Here is a 20322-nt window from a genome sequence, read left to right as displayed (position 1 = left end):
GGAGAAGAAGAAGAAATGACAGAGCAACAGCCAGCGGGGGCTGGTCTTGTAGCCTACAGGGCAGGAGGAAAGGGGAGTAGTCATTAAGGGGTTCTGTGGAGTCCTTTCAGGGGAAGCTGTAGTAGTCTTAGGTTTCCACCAAGTTGTATGCACTTAGAGCAGCTTCATACTTCCAGATCTGCAGCACAGTAGTGCCTACCTTTAACTTTGCTGGAGCCCGTCTCAGCACAGCTTCCTAAAAAGCAGGGCAGCTGGGGGCTGTGTGCAAGCATTGAAACCCATCAGACTTGCAGTTCACTTCCAGTTATTTACACTTCAATTAAGTGTTCAAAAATAGAAACTGCCCACCCTCACATTTTGGGGAATGCTATCTAGGACAGATAATGAAACTATGCAAATTACCCACCAAAAAGAACACATGTACCAGTCTGTCTGTCTGTCTCACATACATACACACGTGCTTGCTTTTAAAATAACATTTCAGATGAATCTTATGACAGTTCAGAGTAAAAATGGAGCCATTTGGGCCTTGCCATTGGGGTTTAAAGACAGCTCATCTTTGCAAGGTAGCCATCAGTGTCCTGAGCTAAAGTACCAAGCGTGATCCTCAGATTCCACTCACAGTTTGGGGCATGCACCTCCCTTAGCTCAGTAGGTAGGAATGGCCTCTTCCTAGCAAGGATGAGCAGAGGAGCCGCACCGACACATTCTGATACATAACAGCTAATACTCACTGTCCTGCTAGGGAGAAAGGCTGCAAGCCCAGGAAGGGCTGTGGTAGCTAATTACCTCCAATGAAAACACCTTAGGAAAAGCCAAGAGCCCTGTGCTCAACACTTATCAGCTCAGAGGAAAAGAAATCCCTTTTAAGGAAAACTTGTAACTTCAATGGGCTGCTCTTCTGCCAGGACTTTCAGGCCCTCTGAACATAAGCTGAACCACAGATGGCTTCGAGTAAGTCTGGATCCTGACACCCGCCCTCCCCACCCCGAGCTTCAGCACCAGTTGTTGGCCAAAAATAAACACCATTCCTCAACCATATATGTCCACCAGTCCTGATCTGGGGAGGAAGCAGGAGGCAGGTCAGACCCTTGCTGGGCACTCACGTGAGGCCACCACTCACCATGCACATAACCCAGCTCAATCGGGAGTGTCTGCTGTGCCTCTTCTCCTTCCTGGACAAGGACAGCCGGAGGAGCCTCTCCAGGACTTGCTCCCAGCTCCGAGATGTGTTTGAGGACCCCACCCTCTGGCCCCTGCTGCACTTCCACTCTCTCGCAGAGCTCAAGAAAGACAACTTCCGGCTGAGCCCTGCACTGCGCAGCCTGTCCATTTGTTGGCATTCCAGCCGTGTGCAGGTGTGCAGCATCGAGGACTGGCTCAAGAGCGCCCTCCAGAGGAGCATCTGCAGCCAGCACGAGAGCCTGGTTAATGATTTCCTCCTGCAGGTGTGCAACAGGTAGGCCACCTTGCCCCTGAGCAGTGTGGCTTTGCTGGCCCTGGTTCGGGGGGGGGGGGGTGCGCTGGGAAGCACGCATTCCAAGAGCAATATGGCTCAGACTGAGACCAAGGCAGACAACCAGTGCCCAAGAGTTGGGTTAAATCGGCTCACTCTCAGTTCCTAAAATGCTGCTGTGGCAAATGAAGTTGAGTTCAGCTGGGTTCAGCGGCTCCTTGGAGCAGCTGTCTTCACTGGCAGCCATAAGGCCTGGTTGGGTTCAGCTGAGCCTGGATTTTCAAGGTCAGGCTCCCAAAGGCATCAGTTGGCTCAGGCCTCTAATTTGGCCAAAAATAAACACCATTCCTCAAACAAGAATGCAGTTACCGAGGCCTGAGAACTGCTGCTAAGGAAGGAGAGTTAGGGTGCTCAGGTGAGCTGAAGCAAAGCCTATGCAAAGTAGCAGTGAGCGTCTCCTCTGGGGAACACACTTGTCCTGCACAGCACTCAGGGATGGATTTCAACTGTCAGGGCATAAGGGATACTCCGAGACATAGTGTGCTGTGCCAGTGTAGGACTGCCAGATCTTAGCAAGTAAGATACGCACCACCCAGTTATATTTGAATTTGAGATAAACTGTAATAGGGGATGCCCTGAAAAATCCCCTATTTGATCTTTTGATGCCACACATCCCTCCCTCCTCCCCCCAATCCCATGCACAGGCTGAGCCACAAAATGGGTCGGTCACACCTTCCTGTGCAGGGAAGTTATGGCCAACATGGCTGTGCCAGCTGCTGAGGAGAAAGAGCTCCCTGCTAGCTAAGAAGCGTGGGTGGTTGCTAGCTGCTGCCATCTAGGGTTAGTACCACTGTGGGCTGGCCTCACACAGAAAGTAATTACAGGGGCCTGCCTTTCACTTGTTCTCTTCCCAAGTTGGATTTGGGCTTGGCTCTGACAAGACCAGACAAGGCCATTTTGATGGGTTTCACTAGGCTGCAAGGTTATGGGCAGAGTGTGTGTGTGTGTGTTACAATCCCACAGTGGTTCATTCTTGCTGGAAGATAACCAGGTTTAATCCCTGAAATCAGCAAGATTCGATTTTTACAGGATCTGCTAAGCACCTGTCCCCAGTGTCAGATAAAGTGCAAAGGTATTGAGTTTCCAGTTCTGATATTGTATCACTGACCTTAGACCAAATGTTTAAACGCCCACCTCATACCTCTCTCTGCAAAATGAGAAAATCTGTATCACAGGACCAGAGGATGGAGTGACAGTAATTAGAGAAAGGTAAAATGAGCTGGGGGTGTAAGAGTCAGCTGTTCTGGATTCTTCTGCCTTAGTTGGGTTTCAGTCTAAGCCTTAAGGCCAGATCAGGCAATATGCTGAGGGCTTAAATGCACCTTCATAACCATTACCATTACGAGTAACTTGCCAAGTCACTTGAGCCACCGGGAGCCAGTCTCCTCATTCACAAAACTGGTGTAGTAGGTGTAGCGTGCATGATGAGGGAGGCATGGGCTCGGCGTGTGAAATGGTACCAAGTCCAGTGCACTTTAAATTTAAACCTTCCCAGGCACCAGGGAGATGAGCTGCCCCAGCTAGGTGCAGGCAAGGCACTAAGGGGAGGGTGGTGTGGAAAGGAACCTGACCCTCCAATCCACATTCAGCTCCTCGACCACAGGGCCCAGGCCCACTGGAGGCTCCGCCCAAGGAGGAAGCCACGTGACCATCCTGGGCTCTAGGAAAGTGGGTTGTGCCAGTAGTGGGCTCTGCTCACCCGAACCCCAGTCCTCACAAGTGTATGGCTACACATTGTCCAACTCTTCTACCATACAGAAGTCAACTTGGGTTCAGTGATAGTCCGGTCGGTCACATTACAAATAAGTCCTAGACTGTACTAACTCCAGGGCCTGGCGCTAGCCAGCGGCCCTGGCTTTCAGGCTGCTGACCCAAAAGCTGACCCAAGAGCTGAAAGTCTGACCCAACACTATGGTTTTTCAGTCACTAACCATTACCCCAGGAGACCTGTCCGCCCACAGAGTCCCTGTCACGCACGGATCCCAGCCTCGGGGAGGATCAAAGGCACACAGCTGTCCCTTTCAAAGACCCCTGATAACGGATCCCGTAGATGAAGGGACGGGGGCCCTGGCTGCAGCCCTAGCCCCTCGGACTCGCTGCAGTCTCCTGTGAAGGAGTTCTGCTGCGCCTCAGCCCCGTGTCACCCCGCTCTCCCCACAGGTGCCCCAACCTGACGTCCGTCACGCTGTCGGGCTGCGGCCACGTCACGGACGACTGCCTGGCGCGCTTGCTGCTCAGCTGCCCGCGCCTGCGTACGCTGCGCCTCGAGAACTGCGCGCGCGTTACCAACCGCACGCTGGCGGCCGTGGCCGCGCACGGGCGCGCGCTGCAGACTCTGCACGTGGACTTCTGCCGCAACGTGAGCGCCGCCGGCCTGCTCGGCCTCCGCGCCGCCTGCCCGAACCTGCGCCTCAGCGCCGAACGCAGCGCGGCCATGATACCCGATCAGCCGCCGCGCGCACGCGTGTGCGCTGCCTCAGCTTTCTCGGCTGCACCGGGGAGACAAAGCGTACCTCACCCCACGGGCTCCTACTGAGGATGCGCGCGCGCTATTAAAGGAGAGGATGCGTGTAAAACCCTCTGGGTTTCTCTTTAAACGTCTGCCCCGCCCCCGCGGCTCCCATCGCAGCGCGCTGGCTCGCCTTAGCGCCGGGGATGCTCTCTAGGCTGGCGAGGAACCTGCGAATGGCTGCGGGGAGAATCCGAAGCGAGGGTCTCCCTGGCTGTTCACTGCCAGACCGTGCAAGATGCACAAGCCATTCTAGAAAACTCACTCCTGTCCCTGCATGACTGATAGTTATTATTATTTCTCCTGTTTCTCACAAGGGAAAAAAGCATCACTTTTAAAAAGCCACTATTTAAAGTAGTAGCCATAGTTAAAAGAAAGTGCTTAGATAGGGAACCATTATTAGTTGATGCAAAAATGAGACTAGGTTTTCTGGCCGTGAGTCTGGACTTCCAGGTCAACTTCAATTTAGTTGCCAAGACCTTGTGGCCACGGCCCTCTCAGTTCACCCAGCAGCCTCCCTCTCTAGGCAGGGGATGGGCAAGCAGGCTAAATGAGCACAGCTCACAGGGGGTGGGCAAGCTCAGCCAGGCTTCTCTGGCTGCCATCTACAATCAAGACTCCTTCGTTTATCTGCAGCCAGATTTTTTTTTTTTTTCAGATTTCTGTGACATGGTTTCCCAATCCCTATCCACAGGTTCCTTAATTTATTGCCCAAATGGAAAACAAGAAAAAGATAATTTCTGTTCTGTTCGCATGGAACCCCTATTCTAGGGAGACAGTAATTGGTACAAGAGAAGGCTTGTGGGGTGGGTGGGGATAACCAAACTAAATGTCATGGAGAAGGTTGACACTTGAGCCATGAAACCAGCCAGGGAGCCAAGCAAGCCATATGGAAAGTGCTACAATCCAAGAAACTGCAGGGCACCATACTAGAAGCATTCGAGGGGGTGTGCAACAGCAGTGAGATCAGCATGGCTGAAGCAGGGAGAGGAGTAGGGAACCGGATGGAGGGAAGTGTGAAGGACAGATTATGAGGAGGATAAAATGAGCCCTTGGAGATAACCGCATGCCAGCAGGAGCCAGACCACCAAACACAGCGAAAGTGTGTGAAGTTCCATTGAACAACATTCAGGCACATGTGGCAGGCATAGCCTCCAAGGCCCTGGGGACTGCTGAGGGACTTTCCTGATGCTGCCAGGTTCTGAGCTGTGGCAGTGCCTCGCCCAGAATCAGGGCACACACATAAGCCGTGGCCTGGTGTAATGCCTTCTAATCTTTGGGAAAGCCAGTGGATCACCCAGTGGAGTGTTCCAACTGTGCTGACGATGTTCCCACTGGCAGGCATAGCTCAGCAAGCACGTGCCGCCTTCAGGGAAGGTGGGTTAGCTACTAACCCTGTACTGACAGCAAGACCAGAGAAAACTGGGCTCTAATTTCCCAGATCTGTAAAGGGAAGACCAAATGGTCTCCAGGCCCCCTTTTGCCTGTTCTCCCAATAAATGTCCAACACATAGTTTTTTGCTAAATACTGAGCTTGGCAGACACAGAGCTTCATCTGGCAAAGGTCACGTGTTCATGGACATCTGGGAAAAGCTTGGTTTTTGAAGGTAGAGGGTTTATGTTTTCTTGAGTCTGATTAAGGACATAAATCGGCAAGTATTTGTTAACTGAATGAGGCCAGCAATTAAGGAAATACACAAGTCTCTACAGGCAAGTCTCTACAAGGCAAACCAAATCCCTGCCCTGAGACCCAATGGCTGGCTGCTCTACAGATAAGGAACACTAGTCTTCAAGAATCAAGAAGAGGAAAATAAAAACACAAACAAACAAAAACTCAAAGCAAGCATGCAGGTTTCCAGCTAAGAGGCAGAATGGTGTAAAAGTCCATCTGCATCTCTACAGACCTGAGACAAGTCGGTTTGTCGGGCACCATCTTACTAGAGTGCTCCCACAGTCTCCAGGCAGAGCAAATCTGCTGTCAAAGGTCCGGATCCGGTTAAGGCATTATTCTCAATGGCAATAAACTGAAGCCTGCAGACTGCTTCTCACTAGGACAAAGCCTAGAGACACAAGCAGGGCCTTCCTACCTCAAGTCCAGAATTAAGGGCATATCTTTATTTAGAAGTCTCCGGTGCCCCCCAGAGACTTGAATCTTTTCCTAGGGAACCAATTTCATATGAAAACTTCAATAAAATGATGCCTGGATTCTCAGCTTTATCAGGGATGTTCCCTCAGATTCGGAAAGACAAGCACCCGCCTTTTCACTGGTAAACCCGTTTCTCTGCCTGGTACCTTATTTGAGCAGGCTGTCAGCAATGGCCTTTTCCTTGAGTCCACAGGAAGCAGCCTGTGACACAGATTAGATGGGAGGAAAAGAGACAAGCTGCCTACTGACCTCCAATGCTCTCTGGTACACTGCAGCAGGAGCCTCACAGCAAGGGGGCTCCTCTCTCCCCCCACCCGGCATACTCAGCTGGCACTCTTGGACAGATGAACAACTGCCACTGACCACAAGGGCTGGGTTAAACACCAAGTGGGGCTCTGTCTCAGTCCCTCATCCACACACTAACCCTTGTATGAATGTACACTGTCAGCCACCCATCCACTCACTGATGCATGTGCACAGCTGTCTCTTTAGGACCACTGTCCCCTTTGCTGTCCTTTGGTGCCACCGTGGCTCATTGTCTTCTTTATCACATGGCATTGGCACAGAGGTGCTGCCTCACACCAGCCGTGCTTGAGGCTCTGCTGTAGGCCGGGATGCCAGCAGCACAAGGGGAGGGAGGTGTGAGAGCACCGGCTCCTCCTCGGTAGGTATCATTTTCAGATGAAATCTGTCCCCAGTTTCTGAATGGCCCAGAGAGCAAGGTGACACTGGCAGACAGCAAAGCTCACTCTGTTTGGGCTCATGTCTGCTTCAACTTCTAGCCTAGGCACCCCTGGATCAACAACAGCGGCCCCCACTCTGATTCCTGAATCTGCTTTATTTCTCTGCATAAGGAACCCTGCACAGGCGAATCAAACTAAAACAAAATAAATATATGAATATTCATGTAAAACTGTCCTTTCTAATGAACAATTATACACAATGTACAATTTCATGTTCACTGGGTGGGCTTACAAAAATGTATCATTCTCAACTAAAAACACACCAAAATGGCTCCATGCAAACTTATCCACAGTGACCAAAAAATACAGAGGAAAATCTGACTGAGCAGTTTCTGCTCTTTGTTTTGTACAATCACAGAAAAATAAAACCATCTAATTTCTTTGTTTCATTTGAAGTAACTAAATGTGGCCACTGTTTGTATCAGCTTATGTTCCTAAAACATCTATGTAGTTACCATAAAAGTATACCAACATCAAATTGGAAGTGAGCATTATTGAGAAAGGTGGGTGACAGCACCCTCATCAGTCAGTAGTCAGTGTCAGAGCCCTCTGCATTGTCCACATTTCTTGAGAGCATGTAGTTGTCCATGTCAATTGAACGGCAGTTGTTGATGGCATATCTCAAGCGCTCAGCCATAACCAGCTGGCTGGAATAGGGGGGCAGCCGCAGCTGGAAGAAGCAGGTCTGTGAGGTAGGCAGACTGTCATAAGGCTGTGGAGAGACAGACAAAGAGCTGTTAACAAGTGCACTGCCATCCCAGGGAGCGTGGGGCTACTCATTACCACCCAAGACAGGAGAGAGCCTCTCCCTGACTTCTGGCTGATCTGCAGGAGCCAGAGAGTAGGTCTCAGCACAAAGCACACAGGACCCACTGTCGCAGCTGGGGACACTTTCAGTTGGGTTCCATTTCCTTCCCACTTCCTGCAATGGCCTGTAATGGAAAGTGGAGTCCTGACTAGGGCTACTTGGGAGATCAGAACCCGGCAGAGAGAAGAGCATGCTGAGGGCTCCCTGCTGTCCACCAAGGGGCAGGCAGGCCTGAGGTCATGGTGGGGATCCCCACAGAGAGTGAAGTGGAAGGGGCTGGGGTCCTGTCCATGGCACCTCACCCCTTCTCTGCTGCAGTGCGGTCTGAAGCCCCTCTCTGTCATTCACAGATGGTGGGGAAAAGCAGTGAAGCCCAGGGTGTGCACTTAACTAACCGTCATGAGGATGTGTCTACAAAGCTGGGGTTTCTTGTTTTGTTTCTCTGTATAGCTTTGGCTGTCCCCTCAAACTCACAGAGATCCACCTTCCTCTGGTCTCCTGCATGCTGGGATTAAAAGTGTATCCCACCACTGCCCGGCTTGGAAAGGGGGTTTTTTAAATTTTAATTTTAAAAAAGCCCCACCCCTTTAAACACATGGTCTCACTATATAACTCTGGCTAGCTTGGCACTCAGTATGCAGAGCAGACAGGCCTTGAACTCACAAAGATGCACCTGCCTCCGCCTCCTAAGTACTGAGGGTATGCCACTATGCTTGGCTTTAAAGAAGAACACGGTTGAAAATGGCTTCTTTTAGAGGGCAGGTTATACATCTTCTCTGACCCACCCTGCTAACAACCATTTTCCAAACGATTTGCAAGGACAGTAAAGGTAATTATGATTCTTATTTTTTAGACAGTGTGGTGATTTGAATATGCTTGGCCCAGGGATTGGCACTACTAGCACATGTGGCCTTCTTAGAGAAAGTGTATCACTGTGGGGGTAGTCAATGAGACCCTCCTCCTAACCATGTGGTAGCCAGTATTCTGCTAGCAGATATCTTCAAATGAAGATGTAGAGCTCTCAGCTTCATCTGCACCAAGCCTGCCTGGATGCTGCCATGCTCCTGCCTTGATGATTATGGACTCAACCTTTAAACCTGTGAGCCAGCCCCAATTAACTTTGTCCTTATAAGAGTTGCCTTGGTCATGGTGTCTGCTCACAGAAGTAAAACCCAAGCCAAGACAGACAGGGTCTGTTATGTAGCTCAGGCTGGCCCTAACTTGAACTCCTTCCTTAGGTGCTAGGATCACAGTGTGTACCACCGATGGCTACACGGTATTTAATAGTAAATGTCTCTCCTTGCAGTGCTGGGTTTTGAGTGCCAGGTAAGCACTTCCTACTGGCTACATCCTTAGCCCCACCCTCCCTCCCTAGCTCTCTTTGAATCTGTGCTCTTCCTCAGAGCTCAGATTCCAACTGGGCTGCATTCCAGTGGTAGGATCTGCAACCTCCATGTATGAGAGGCTCATCAGCCTCCATATGAGAGCCACTGATGCCAGAGATATGGGCAGAAAAGCTGAGGACATCAAGGAAAGGAAGGACATCAGATGGCTCAGACACTTAAATGTGGGTACTAAAGAAGTGATCCAAGAGCCATAAAGGAACAACCCCAGTAGTCAGTTTACTGAGGCAGGAGATTAGTAGCAGATTAACTCCTGGGGTGACTGGGCAGCCTAGGACACATTCAAGGCAAGGATCATTCCGGGAACTAAACAGAAGGAAACTATTACCCCCTTCCCACTTCACTGCGCAACAACAAAACAGATTGACCGCTTATAGTCTCTGGCTAGTCATGCAGCAAATGTATGGAAAGGCTCTTTTCATAGCATCCCAGAGCACAGCAGTCCCAGTGAACCACGGCCCTAGCCAGGAGCAGGGCTCCAGCTGGAGGCTGCAGGAGGCAAAGTTCTGTCGACAGGAGCAGTTCTCAGCCTGTGAATCTCGAACCCTTTTAGATCAAATGACCTTTTTATAAGGGTAGCGTATCAAATATCCTGCATATCAGATATTTACAGTATGATTCATAATGGTAGCAAAATTACAGTTATGAAGTAGTCAAATAATGTTATGGGAGGTAGTCACCACAACATGAAGAACTGTATTAAAGGGTCGCAGCATTAGGAGGGTTGAGAATCATTGGTTTACAGCAACCTCCAGGAGCAGCAAGAGAGTGAAGAATACAGGGCACTGAAACTGAAGAAAGTACTGGGTGTAGCATCTTGTTTTCCTTACCATTTCCTTATCAAACACCACACACCTGCGAGGAGGTGTGCCCACACACAGGAAGGGGAGGGGCTACGGCTGAGGAAAGAGGGAGGACAGGGATACTATAAGTGTTGGGCCAGAGAGCAGAGGCCCAGAGGGAATCAGGCAGAAAGCACAGGAAAGAATCCCAGAGCTTCCTGTAAGAGAGATCACGGGCACTGTTCTTAAAGGGCAGTGCTTGCTAGGCCCAGATGGAAAGGGCACGAAGGAAAACTCACTATGGAAGGGCTCCAAAGCAAAAGAACACGGTGTGCTGGAGAGACAGGCAGAAGCCCATTGTGACCAGAACAAAGATAGGGCAGAAGCCTGATTGTGGAGAGGGCTAGCAGCATTTACCCGAGGGTCTGTCCAGGATCCCTGAAAAATCTATATAGAAAGAGGCACAGCTGGTAGAGTACTTAGGAAGAATGGCTCTGGACTGCAACGTGTGCTTCAGATTCTAAGCTTGTTTATTCTTGGGGCTCTGCAGCTAAGGCCTCCACCCTCTGCACCCCTCCTGTGGTAGCATATACCTGCTGCCCACATCTCCAGGTTCCTGCACACCAGGTGTGCACCAAACAAGCCTGGACCCTGGCACACGAGCACACATGGAAAAGGCCCAGGGCCTGAGAGTCAGGGGAAGCATGAGGATCCCCTGCCCACTGAGACCTAACCCAGGCCAGGGTTGCTGTGGCAACATGCTCTCCACATCCACTAGGCTCTTTTCTCCCCACACCTAAGTGAAAGGCAAGTTTTATGCTTGATGTTTTTAGATTTGGACAATCTAACGCTAAAACCTGAATGGGCAGACCTTCTGGGGGGTTAAATTTTGGTTTCCCTAGCAGGCAAGGAACAGAGAAGGGGGTGGGGGAAGAAGAAGTAAATTTTAACCAAGGAAGGAGAACTGCCTACTTACCCTATCGACCTTCATGATTTGAAACCTCTGGGAAATGTCAGCGGTGTTGGCTGGCAGTCGGGAGCGCCCAGACACAAAGCGCATGAAGAGCACCCGCTCCTCATTGGAGAACTCTTCCAATGTGCGCCAGAGCCACTGCACCAGCTGGTGCTGCTCGTCCACCTCACGGTAGCGCACCACCTTCTTCAGGACATCCACACAGATCTCAGGCATCCCACACACCATCTGTTCCAGCTGTTTGGCCGTGAGGAGGGACAGCAATGGTACAGGGACAATCCAGGACATCCCTTCTCGAACTGCAGCCACCTGTATCCATTAAAGGTTGTTCCTTTTAACACACATTTGGTGTAGTAGACAGACACTCATCATGACACAGGGTGTCTGTTCCAGGCCCGAGGTCTGCAGCCAGGGCCACCCTTGTGTGAGTTCCACTGCTCTGGGCCTCTCACACTCTTAGTCTAGAGTCAGTCAGCACAGGAGCCTTTCTTTTCTCCACAGAGTTTTAGTGCCTGGGTCCCTTCAGTGGCCACCCCGCCATGTTTCTAGTCACACGTAGCTGTGTGCTGTTAAAAGTGTGCTGTGGTGTCTCCATGACTCAAAGTCACCCTGCTTCTCTTCTCAGAGCACAGGGAAGCTAAGGAGCTGAGAATGGAGGAAGAAACTCCAGCCTCTGCCTCTGGGGGGCAAGAGGGCGGCCCTACCTCAAGCACTTCTCTTTAGGGCAGCTTAAAACCACCCCTGATAAAGAAAACCACAAGCCTCAGAACAGAAGCAAACACCGAGGAAAGGCCCTGGGGTTGAAACTGGTGCTCTGGTGACTGCCTGGGCTGAGGGACTGCCCATAGAACCTCTAAGGGACGAAGGGACTATCCATGCTACAGATTGTCAAAGCCAACCCACCAAGGCCAGAAAAATAGAAAACAAAAACTGACTGGATGCAGTATGATGCTGAGGGGTGAGGCTGGCTGCTTTGAGGTAGCAAGGAAATGACTGGGGACAGTCACAGGAAGAACACTCAATACTACAAGATGAGGTGGAAGTGAAAACAAAGGGACAATTCACTGAGAGAGGAACAAGGACAGTGGACAGTCAGAGCTCAGAGGAATGGTCAGCAGAACCAGTCTGCAGTGAAGCCTGGTTCTGGCTCTTGGGTCTGTGGTAGGGACATTCTTATTTTCTCTAGGTTCTGTGGGAATGGCTGACAATACCTTTATTTCCCAGAGCACCCCCCCAAAAAAAACTGTACACAGTGAGGCCCGGCACTTGGCAGGACCACTGCACTTTGAAGATTGTCAATATTCGTCAAAGTTCAGTGATAGAACACTTGTTTGCATGGCACAATCTTAATCCTCAGTCTGTCTCTGTCTCTCTCTCACCCTGCCCCCCTCTCTCCCTGTCCCCCTCTCTCCTTGCCCCTCTCTCTCCCTGTCCCCCTCTCTCCCTGTCCCCCTCTCTCTCCCTGTCCCTCTCTCTCCCTGTCCCCCTCTCTCTTTCCCTGCCCCCCCTCCCTGTTTCTCTCTCCTCACTCTATCATGAACTGGAGACAAACCCTGAATCCTGTTCCTGTAAACACTGTCACTGATAAAGAAGACAGTTTAAGAACTGAACTGGTCCCAAAGCTAAACTCAAAGAAGGACCCAGGAGTGAGGGATATGGAACTTGAAATAACTGAACTTAGATATCCTCAGAGCCTGGATCCAGAGCTAAAAAGGACCCAATATAACCTAAAAATAAAATACTGAAACTGTTAATGACTTTATGGAAAGAACCAACTTTAGACACATCAATTCCTAGGGTCATTTGTTCCTACCCCTTTGTTAATTCAATGCTTATCCATGCTTCAGCACAGACCAAGGTGAACACAAACGAAGTAGAAGATACTCCTCACGTGCAGCCTTAAAGCTGACTGAAGACACAAGACCTGAATGTCCTTAGGCCACCACATGCACAATGATATGAGACAAGGGGAGTGATTTCAGAGTAAGGCAGGACTGTGAAGGAGGTACACTCCTGGCTGTGGCTTGAGGGTCTGCATCAGGAGCAGGAAAGAGGCTCTTGTTAGGCTGTAAGACCGTGTTTAGGGGTAAGTGACCCAGCTGGAGTGGGCACTGTGTGGAGAGCAGTTAAGAGATGCAGGCCAGGGTTGGATAGATGGCTCAGCTGTTAAAGGATAGGCTCACAACCAAAAATATAAGAGATGCAGGCCAGATAGGTATGTGAGGAGGAGGAAGGAGACGGCCTCCTACAACAACGTCAATTTGGAGCTGACTTAAGGATGTGGATAGTAAGACATGGCCTAGGAAGTCTCTAATAAGGTCTGAAATAGAGATACAAGTGAATCTATGCATGGATGGCAAATAATGCCAGATCTGGCAGAAATAAGTGAGCTCTTGTCTGGACAAATGAAAGCATCCTAGACCGACCACTTCCTGCACCATGATAGTTCATCTTACCTGCCGGTCCATCTCATGAAGTCGATACTCAATGGCCCTCTCTACGTACTCCTTCCTATTGGAAAATGTGAGCGGGATACTATTTCCTCCAGGGATTATGGGAACCATTTTACCATCGGCACTCTGGCCAACAAAAGAATCAAGAGGAATCATCTAAGGAAAGAAAGATAAGATATTTTATTACACAGTAAAGAGGATAACAAAAGGCATGACTCATACACAGAACAATAATGAAGTCAAGGCTTTAGTTCTGTAAACAAGGCAGGCCAGTCACGTCTGTCTGACTACTCAAGACTATGCTGACCCATCTGTTACAGGTAAAAAGAGGCACATCTTTGTCCAAAACCAGGTCTGTTGTATTCTGGCTACCTAGGCCTCCCTCTCCACTTGGTGCCCGTGGTTGTCCACATGATGGGCAGAAAAGTTGTTAAGGTACAAGAAGCAGAAGTTGGGAGTTGGAGCCAGCTCCACATATTAGCAGCTCCCTGGACCACTAAGACTGAGCTACCAGGGCAGCTTGGCCTAGATATGCTAAAGTCAGACTGACAGAAAGAGGTAGACAACATCTGACTTTACACAGAAAACTTCTGATGGGAGAACACAGGAAGTCAGGAGTTACAGAAGCCCAGCTGTGCCAGGCTTACCTCATGGAAACTCTCTTCAGTAATGCCACTGTCTTCGATGTGAAGGATGCTGTTAAGGGTCTGCACATAAAGCAGATCCACTTCCTCCAGGTCCTCCAGGGTCAGTGGGACACAGCACAGCTGCTTCCACACCAGAGGGGCCAGGTGAAGGTCCAGAGGCTTCTTTGTACGAATGGCAACCCCCATTAAAATTCCTAAGAACTTAAACTGCATTAAATGTTCATCAAGGCAGGCGGAGGGATTAAAAAGGAACCTAGGAAAGAAAAGTAAATCTTTCAGCTAAAGATTCCTCCCTTTAGAAACAATTTCCCACCGCTAACGCATGAGAGGAGACCTGTGCCATTGAATCCAGCAGTCATTAAGTACATTCAGCTATGTAATTAAAGTCTAACACCTCGATGCCCCTTTTTTGGTTTCATGGGCTGGAACTGTAAGCATGTACTGTCAGACCAAGCTCAAGTTCAGCTCATTAGTTACTCTAATCACACCTGAGTGCTCACCAAGCTACACATGACTAATGTTTTGGGCAGCACAGGGACAACATTCTGATTCAACCTGTGCCACCCCCATATGTATGTGTTTATACGTGTAAGAGGTCGAGAGCATGTGCATAGGTGTGAGAATGAGCATGTGTGCTTGTGTGTGAGAGAAAACATGCATGCACGTGTGTGCTTATGTATGTGGTGGGTTTACAAATATGTAAAGGGCAGAGGAGGATGGTGAATATCTCTCTACTGCTATCCGCCTTATATTTCTGAGACAGGTCTCACTTTTACTGCTGGTTGAGCTGAAACCATGAAAACAAACCTGACTTCAGACTCACAGAGATCAGCCTGCCTGTGCTTCCTGAGTGCTACGATTAAAGATGTGTGCCACAACACCTGTCTTCTACCTTATTTTTTGAGAATAAATTTCTTATTAAATGTGAAGTTCACCTGGTTTGGCTAGGTTAGTCAGCCAGTAAGCTCTCAGAATCTGCCTGTCTCAGTTTCAGGCACAAACAGCCATACCCAGGTTTTATGTGCTGGAGACTAGAACTCAGGTTTTCTTATTTTCACGTGCTTGACTAGCCTACTGCTCAAGAAGGCCCCACATTCTGCAATCATTTCACTTATAACTTCTAAGTCTTTAGAGCAAGATGAAAAAAAAAAATGAACTTGCAAATACAAGGACCCCAGTGGACTGTAACTAGTTTCATGACACTGGTGTTCATTCTGCCCTAAGGAAACTCCAAAGCCTAGAGAAACATAAGGCCGCCAAGGCTCATAAGCAGCTCTGAGTTTCTGACAATTCCCTCTGAGTTATCACCAATCTATCCCTTAGTACTGAGTGCAGACAGCAATGGCTGCTTCTCACCATGACAGGGGCTGATGGTTGGTAATAAGGATTCAGTGGGGAACATGTATGAAGCACGGAGAACAGGAAGCACTCAGTAGGTGACTGTCATTATTAAGACACTTGAGAAGCACGCCTGTCTTTTTTTTTTTTTTTTTCAGTTTTAAGGGGAGTTTATAACACTAAGAGATAAAGGGTTGTTAACAAACACAGTAACAAATGGATATCTGATTGGTATGAGGCATTATCCTGTACACGTCATATTTGTGTATCCTCAGTGCATAGCATTTACACACAGAGCCACTGCTGCACAGCACAAGAGTATCTGAAGAGGCTGAATCAGGGTAAGGCTGTTTTACAGACNGGATGTTTTTTAGTATATATATTCTATATGAAAACAGATGGAACTTTNGANCTGGCAGATTGAAGGCAACNCTGCCGAATACTAGAGTAAAAGCCCCCAGTTTAGTGCACAGATCCACCCCTTCCGTCTGCATGCATGACACATTAACAGTATTTAAAGGTAAACGAGGCACTTTGTGGCAACCACAGCCATCGTTATGAACATAATTTACAAATTTTCTAAAACTAAACATGTAACTTGTAACCTACTTTTATTTTTAAAGCTGAAACATTTCATGTTGCCCATAAACTCCACTTATGTTTATAACCTGTGTGCCACAGCAAAGAATGGTGACGCTATTTAATTAAACTACCCTTTTACAATTATGGCAAAAATGTCCAAGAGGAATTACAGAGGACTTGGGATGTACGAGGCCCAACTGTAAGCCTTCTTAAAGGTGATGCCTTCAAGTCATTTCAGACATGTAAGCTGCTGCACATCCAGAGTCTAAGAAAGCATTCCAGAAACACAGGAGAGATCACCTACAGAATGCACTTCAGGCTAATCGTGAATACTGTCATAAAGAAAGTTTTAAATAGGACTCAAAACCCTTTCAGTCATAGCAATTCTTGTCAAATTCTATGGGGATGGTAACTGAAGTAAAGTAAGGACAGTATGTATAATATATATATATATATATATATATATATATATATATATAATATATATATAATGCCATTTTTCCATTTCCAATGACTACACCATAAAATGTAAGCAAGGCTTCTCAAAAACACTGAAACATTCAAAATCAAAACCCTCACTCAGACCTTCACATTCCAAAGGAAAAATATTAACAGTGCAACAGCCCATTGTAATGTCATTATTCATGACCTGGCCCTCTGTATTACATATTGGAACAATACAAGTTATAGTTTAGCATGCTGTGCCCAAAACTAACAAAGAACAGTGTTCATCACGATCTTCACAACATCAACAGCGAAGCGCTCCTGTCTTACCTGTCTCTGTTGTAGCCGACTTCTGCAGTAGCGTTAGGAGAAGGTATGAGAAGGTCAACTATACCAGTCTCAAGTTCCTGCAGAAAAAGTGTTTTGTTGAGAGATGACAATCAAATGCATCTAGAAAACAAACAATCTATAGTAAAAATAATCCTGGAAAGGGGATATCTTGAGGAATTTATAATGCTATACTTCAATAACTTCTAAGTTTAGTTATTTTTGTGATTTCAAGTTAAAGTGAAGGATGAAGTCCTTCGTGTGAGAAACCTGAAGAATGAGGAGCCAGCACGCAAGGACACTAAGTGAGCATCTGGGGAGCTATGGACAGGGCGCGCTGCAATTCCAGCCTGACTGAGCAGCGACAGGTGAGCGCACGTCACTCAAACCACAGCGTTTATCAGACAAAGGAGAGGGAACTACACTAACCTCCAAGCACCTACAAGTGTGGCTGCTAAAACCAGAAGTGATCCAAACTCTCTTTCAAAAATTAGTTTTAATTTCAAAAAATTTATTTACTTGTGTGGGTATTCTGTCTGCATTTTGTCTATGCACTCCGTACGACCAGTATCCTCGAAAACCAGATGAGGGCACTGAATCCTCCGAGCTGAGAGTGGATACTGAGAACCTAATCTGGGTCCTCTGGAAGAGCACCAATGTTTCTAATCATTGCAGTATCTCTCCACCCAGTTTAAACTCCTTAACACTCATTTTTCTCTTCTTCTGGAGCCTGGTGGATCCACTGTGCTCCAGAGCACACAGTGGTCCTGCATCTGTCTCCTCCATGAACGTGTTCATGTGTCACCACTGTTTCTTCTACTGCAGCGTAATTAATACTAATCAGTGACACCTAAGTCACTGATCTGGATGTGTTAAGGTGTCTCCATAAAACATTTCCCAAACTCACTACAATTCACTCCATGGCACTAGCAGCATAGCTGCAAGGCTCAGAGATGTGCCCATGCTATACTGACAAGCACTGGCAACAGTCAAAACACCATTCACAGAGCTTAGAAAGGACACGGCATGCAGGTACCTGGCACATCTCTGTGATAGTGTCATCAAACACTCCTCCAGCATCATCAGCTCCTTCTCCAACCAGCTTAACCTTCCATGCTCGGGAGGGTAGACGGAGGTCTGATGCATTTAGCTTTACCACTTGTCTTGCTATTTGAACAAAGATGGGCTTACACTTCCGTCCTCTAAAAACAAAAAAGGAAAACCACCACTAACAACAAAAACCATCAGGAGTAACGTCACACAACTCTTCACCTCCACAGATCACCTCAAAGATCTTTGTGGTATTTTCCTATCAGTGAACAGACATGGGGACCAGTGTGAGTGCTTTCACTGCCATTTATAAGGGTACACAGAAGCTGAGGCACACAGAGATGAGTTAGCAGTTATAGTCTAAACAATTCTAGCTAGTTAGTAAAACACACATGACCTACCTGGTTGATATTCTCTTTACAGTAATCTGAGGCCCATAATTTTTGCCTTGAACCATGGTTTTCCCTATGGAGCGCACCATGGGGAGTGTGTAGACTCTTGGAGCTAACAGAGGCCGAAGTTGTCCCTGTACAATGCCCCATGTTCCAGCATTGTAATGAGATGTGCTGTTCTGTAGACAACATAAGGAGATCAAAGATGGCATAATACAAGACTTAAAAGAAATAGTAATAGTTAAGATATAATTCTTTCTGAACCACCCTTTAAAAGCATAGAACTGAATATCATTGCAATTAATAACTTAAAAAAATACTGATAAAATAAGGTTGTTATTTTTTAAGTCTTAGAAAATACAGAAAAAAGGAGAAATACAGAGATGGTATCCCATCAACCAAAATCCATCCACAGAGAGATAAGCCCACTGACAGCATGCACTGCTTGTCAGTTTGGGTATGTACACATAAATTCTCAACACTGGGAAAATGTACTATTTAGATATTTCTCAGCTACTTTTCTCACATGGCTTTGTATCAGACATTTCTCAGTGAACTAGAACCAATTTGCTGACAGTCTAGTATAACCAAGTATCCTCCTGGTTGTCTGATGCCTGCTTCTAAAAGATGTCAAAACTATTCCTTCCTCTCATAAATGGTGATCCACAGGTTCTGAGAATTTTTTAAAAAGGGGTATATACATTTTGGCAGACACGCTTACTTATTAAATAACCACTTTCTTCGCAAATGTGGGACATTCTATAAAGACCGACACTCTTTACTCTATAAAGAAAGACAAAACAGCCAAACTTACCTTATTTCCCTGACTTTCCTTTACTAGATTGAGTGTGCTCCTTTGTGGGGAGGAAGAAGGCTCATAAACATCTCGGCTGATTTGATTCTTTAGCTCCCTGTTCTATGATCCTATCAGCACTGTGTACTTAGATTCCCCCCCTTTCTTTTTCCAGGACTAGGGATGGGACCCAGGTGCCTTGTGTAGGCTAGGAAACCCCGTCCCATCTGGCCACATGCCATCCACTTAACATCATATATCAAACTGGGCAGGAGCTACGACATGCCTCAGTCACCCATGCTTCCTCTAGCTCTGAACAAATCAAAACACTTTCTGTTCACATGTTCCCAAATCAGAGATAAAATGGAATTACAGCTGGTGACCTCTCCATAACACAAAGAGCATAACACATTAGCCATGAGAGAAGTTTTTAAAGGCAGAAAGGCTCTGGCAAGTTCATCGTGGGTACCACTTCCCAGTCCAGCACCTTACCTGGTTGTTGGGGCTGAGATTCAGCAACCTCCATGATGAGTACATGAGGTCAGAGAAGTGGTAAAGCAGCCGGAGCCTAGCTCGCACGGTGTGAATGCTCACCTCTCTCAGTGTCCCATACTGTGGGGGCACTGCATCAGGCAGGCCCAACTGGAGAGGCACTGACACACCTGCCCAAAGCACAGAGGCACTTGTCAAGGAAAATGTAATGCTTCAATTGTGAGTATTTTGAAAACTCTCAAACAGTGAACACGAGATAATCACTACATTTTATACTTAATATTTTGCTATATATACTATTCTACAGAGATATCTATTCCTCTACCCATTAGTTCATCTTTTTTTTTGGGGGGGTGCTTTAGTACTTGTGATGATTTGGGAAAGACTGACCCCCAAAGGCTCACAGATTTGAATATTTGGTCACCAGGTAGTGGTACTACTTGAAAGGATTAGTAGGTATAGTCCTGTTGGAGAAACTGTCACTGAAGGGTGGGCTTTGAGGTTCACAAAGCTCATTCAAGCCCAGAGTCTCTCTCTTCTTGCTGCCTGTGGATCCAAATGTAGAACTCTCAGCTCCTCCCTCCAATACCATGTCTGCCTGTGTGCCACCAAGACAATGAACTAAACCTCTGAAACTATAAATAAGCCACAATTAAGTGCTCTCTTTTATAAAGGATGCCATGATCATGGTATCTTTTCATATCAATAAAACTAGTTTTTACAGAGAGTATAGTCTTTAAACGTTAAAAGAACAAGTATCATAAGCCCGGCAATGGTACTGTAGGCCTATAATTCCTGCGGGACTTCAAGACCATCCTAGGCTACATGCTAAGCTTAAGACCAGCCTGGCTTACATGAGCCCATCCCAAAAATCCAAAACAATGAAACAAAACAAACACACACAAAATTAAAACAAAACAAAAA

The 20322-nt window shown here is 47.5% G+C and overlaps 2 protein-coding genes across 6 annotated transcripts in view; one reads left to right on the top strand and one right to left on the bottom strand.

Moving 5' to 3' along the window:
* The first annotated feature begins 1060 nt into the window (after positions 1 to 1060).
* On the top strand, positions 1061 to 4092 carry Fbxl22 (F-box and leucine rich repeat protein 22). Its single transcript, XM_021171887.2, has 2 exons — positions 1061 to 1459; positions 3677 to 4092. Exons 1-2 carry the CDS (start codon positions 1125 to 1127, stop codon positions 4050 to 4052), a joined length of 711 nt encoding a protein of 236 aa, XP_021027546.1. The 5' UTR covers positions 1061 to 1124; the 3' UTR covers positions 4053 to 4092.
* Positions 4093 to 6993: 2901 nt separating this feature from the next.
* Positions 6994 to 20322, bottom strand: part of Herc1 (HECT and RLD domain containing E3 ubiquitin protein ligase family member 1) — a 159282-nt gene continuing 145953 nt past the window's right edge. For 4 of the 5 annotated variants that reach the window (XM_029481103.1, XM_029481105.1, XM_029481106.1 and 1 more), the window contains exons 71-78: positions 19399 to 19568; positions 18123 to 18292; positions 17708 to 17873; positions 16675 to 16751; positions 13981 to 14233; positions 13337 to 13489; positions 10884 to 11189; positions 6995 to 7626 (exon numbers count right to left, since the gene is read on the bottom strand). In XM_029481103.1, coding sequence (XP_029336963.1) covers positions 7441 to 7626; positions 10884 to 11189; positions 13337 to 13489; positions 13981 to 14233; positions 16675 to 16751; positions 17708 to 17873; positions 18123 to 18292; positions 19399 to 19568 — 1481 coding nt within the window. In that variant the 3' untranslated portion in view covers positions 6995 to 7440. Of the gene's footprint in view, positions 7627 to 10883; positions 11190 to 13336; positions 13490 to 13980; positions 14234 to 16674; positions 16752 to 17707; positions 17874 to 18122; positions 18293 to 19398; positions 19569 to 20322 lie in introns of all 5 variants that reach the window. The other variant, XM_029481107.1, reaches the window with a different exon arrangement.

Source organism: Mus caroli, chromosome 9 (genome assembly GCF_900094665.2).
Source record: "Mus caroli chromosome 9, CAROLI_EIJ_v1.1, whole genome shotgun sequence".
Classification (NCBI taxonomy): domain Eukaryota; kingdom Metazoa; phylum Chordata; class Mammalia; order Rodentia; family Muridae; genus Mus; species Mus caroli.
Note: the sequence above shows the minus strand (reverse complement) of the source record. Positions and strands in the feature narration are given on the sequence as shown.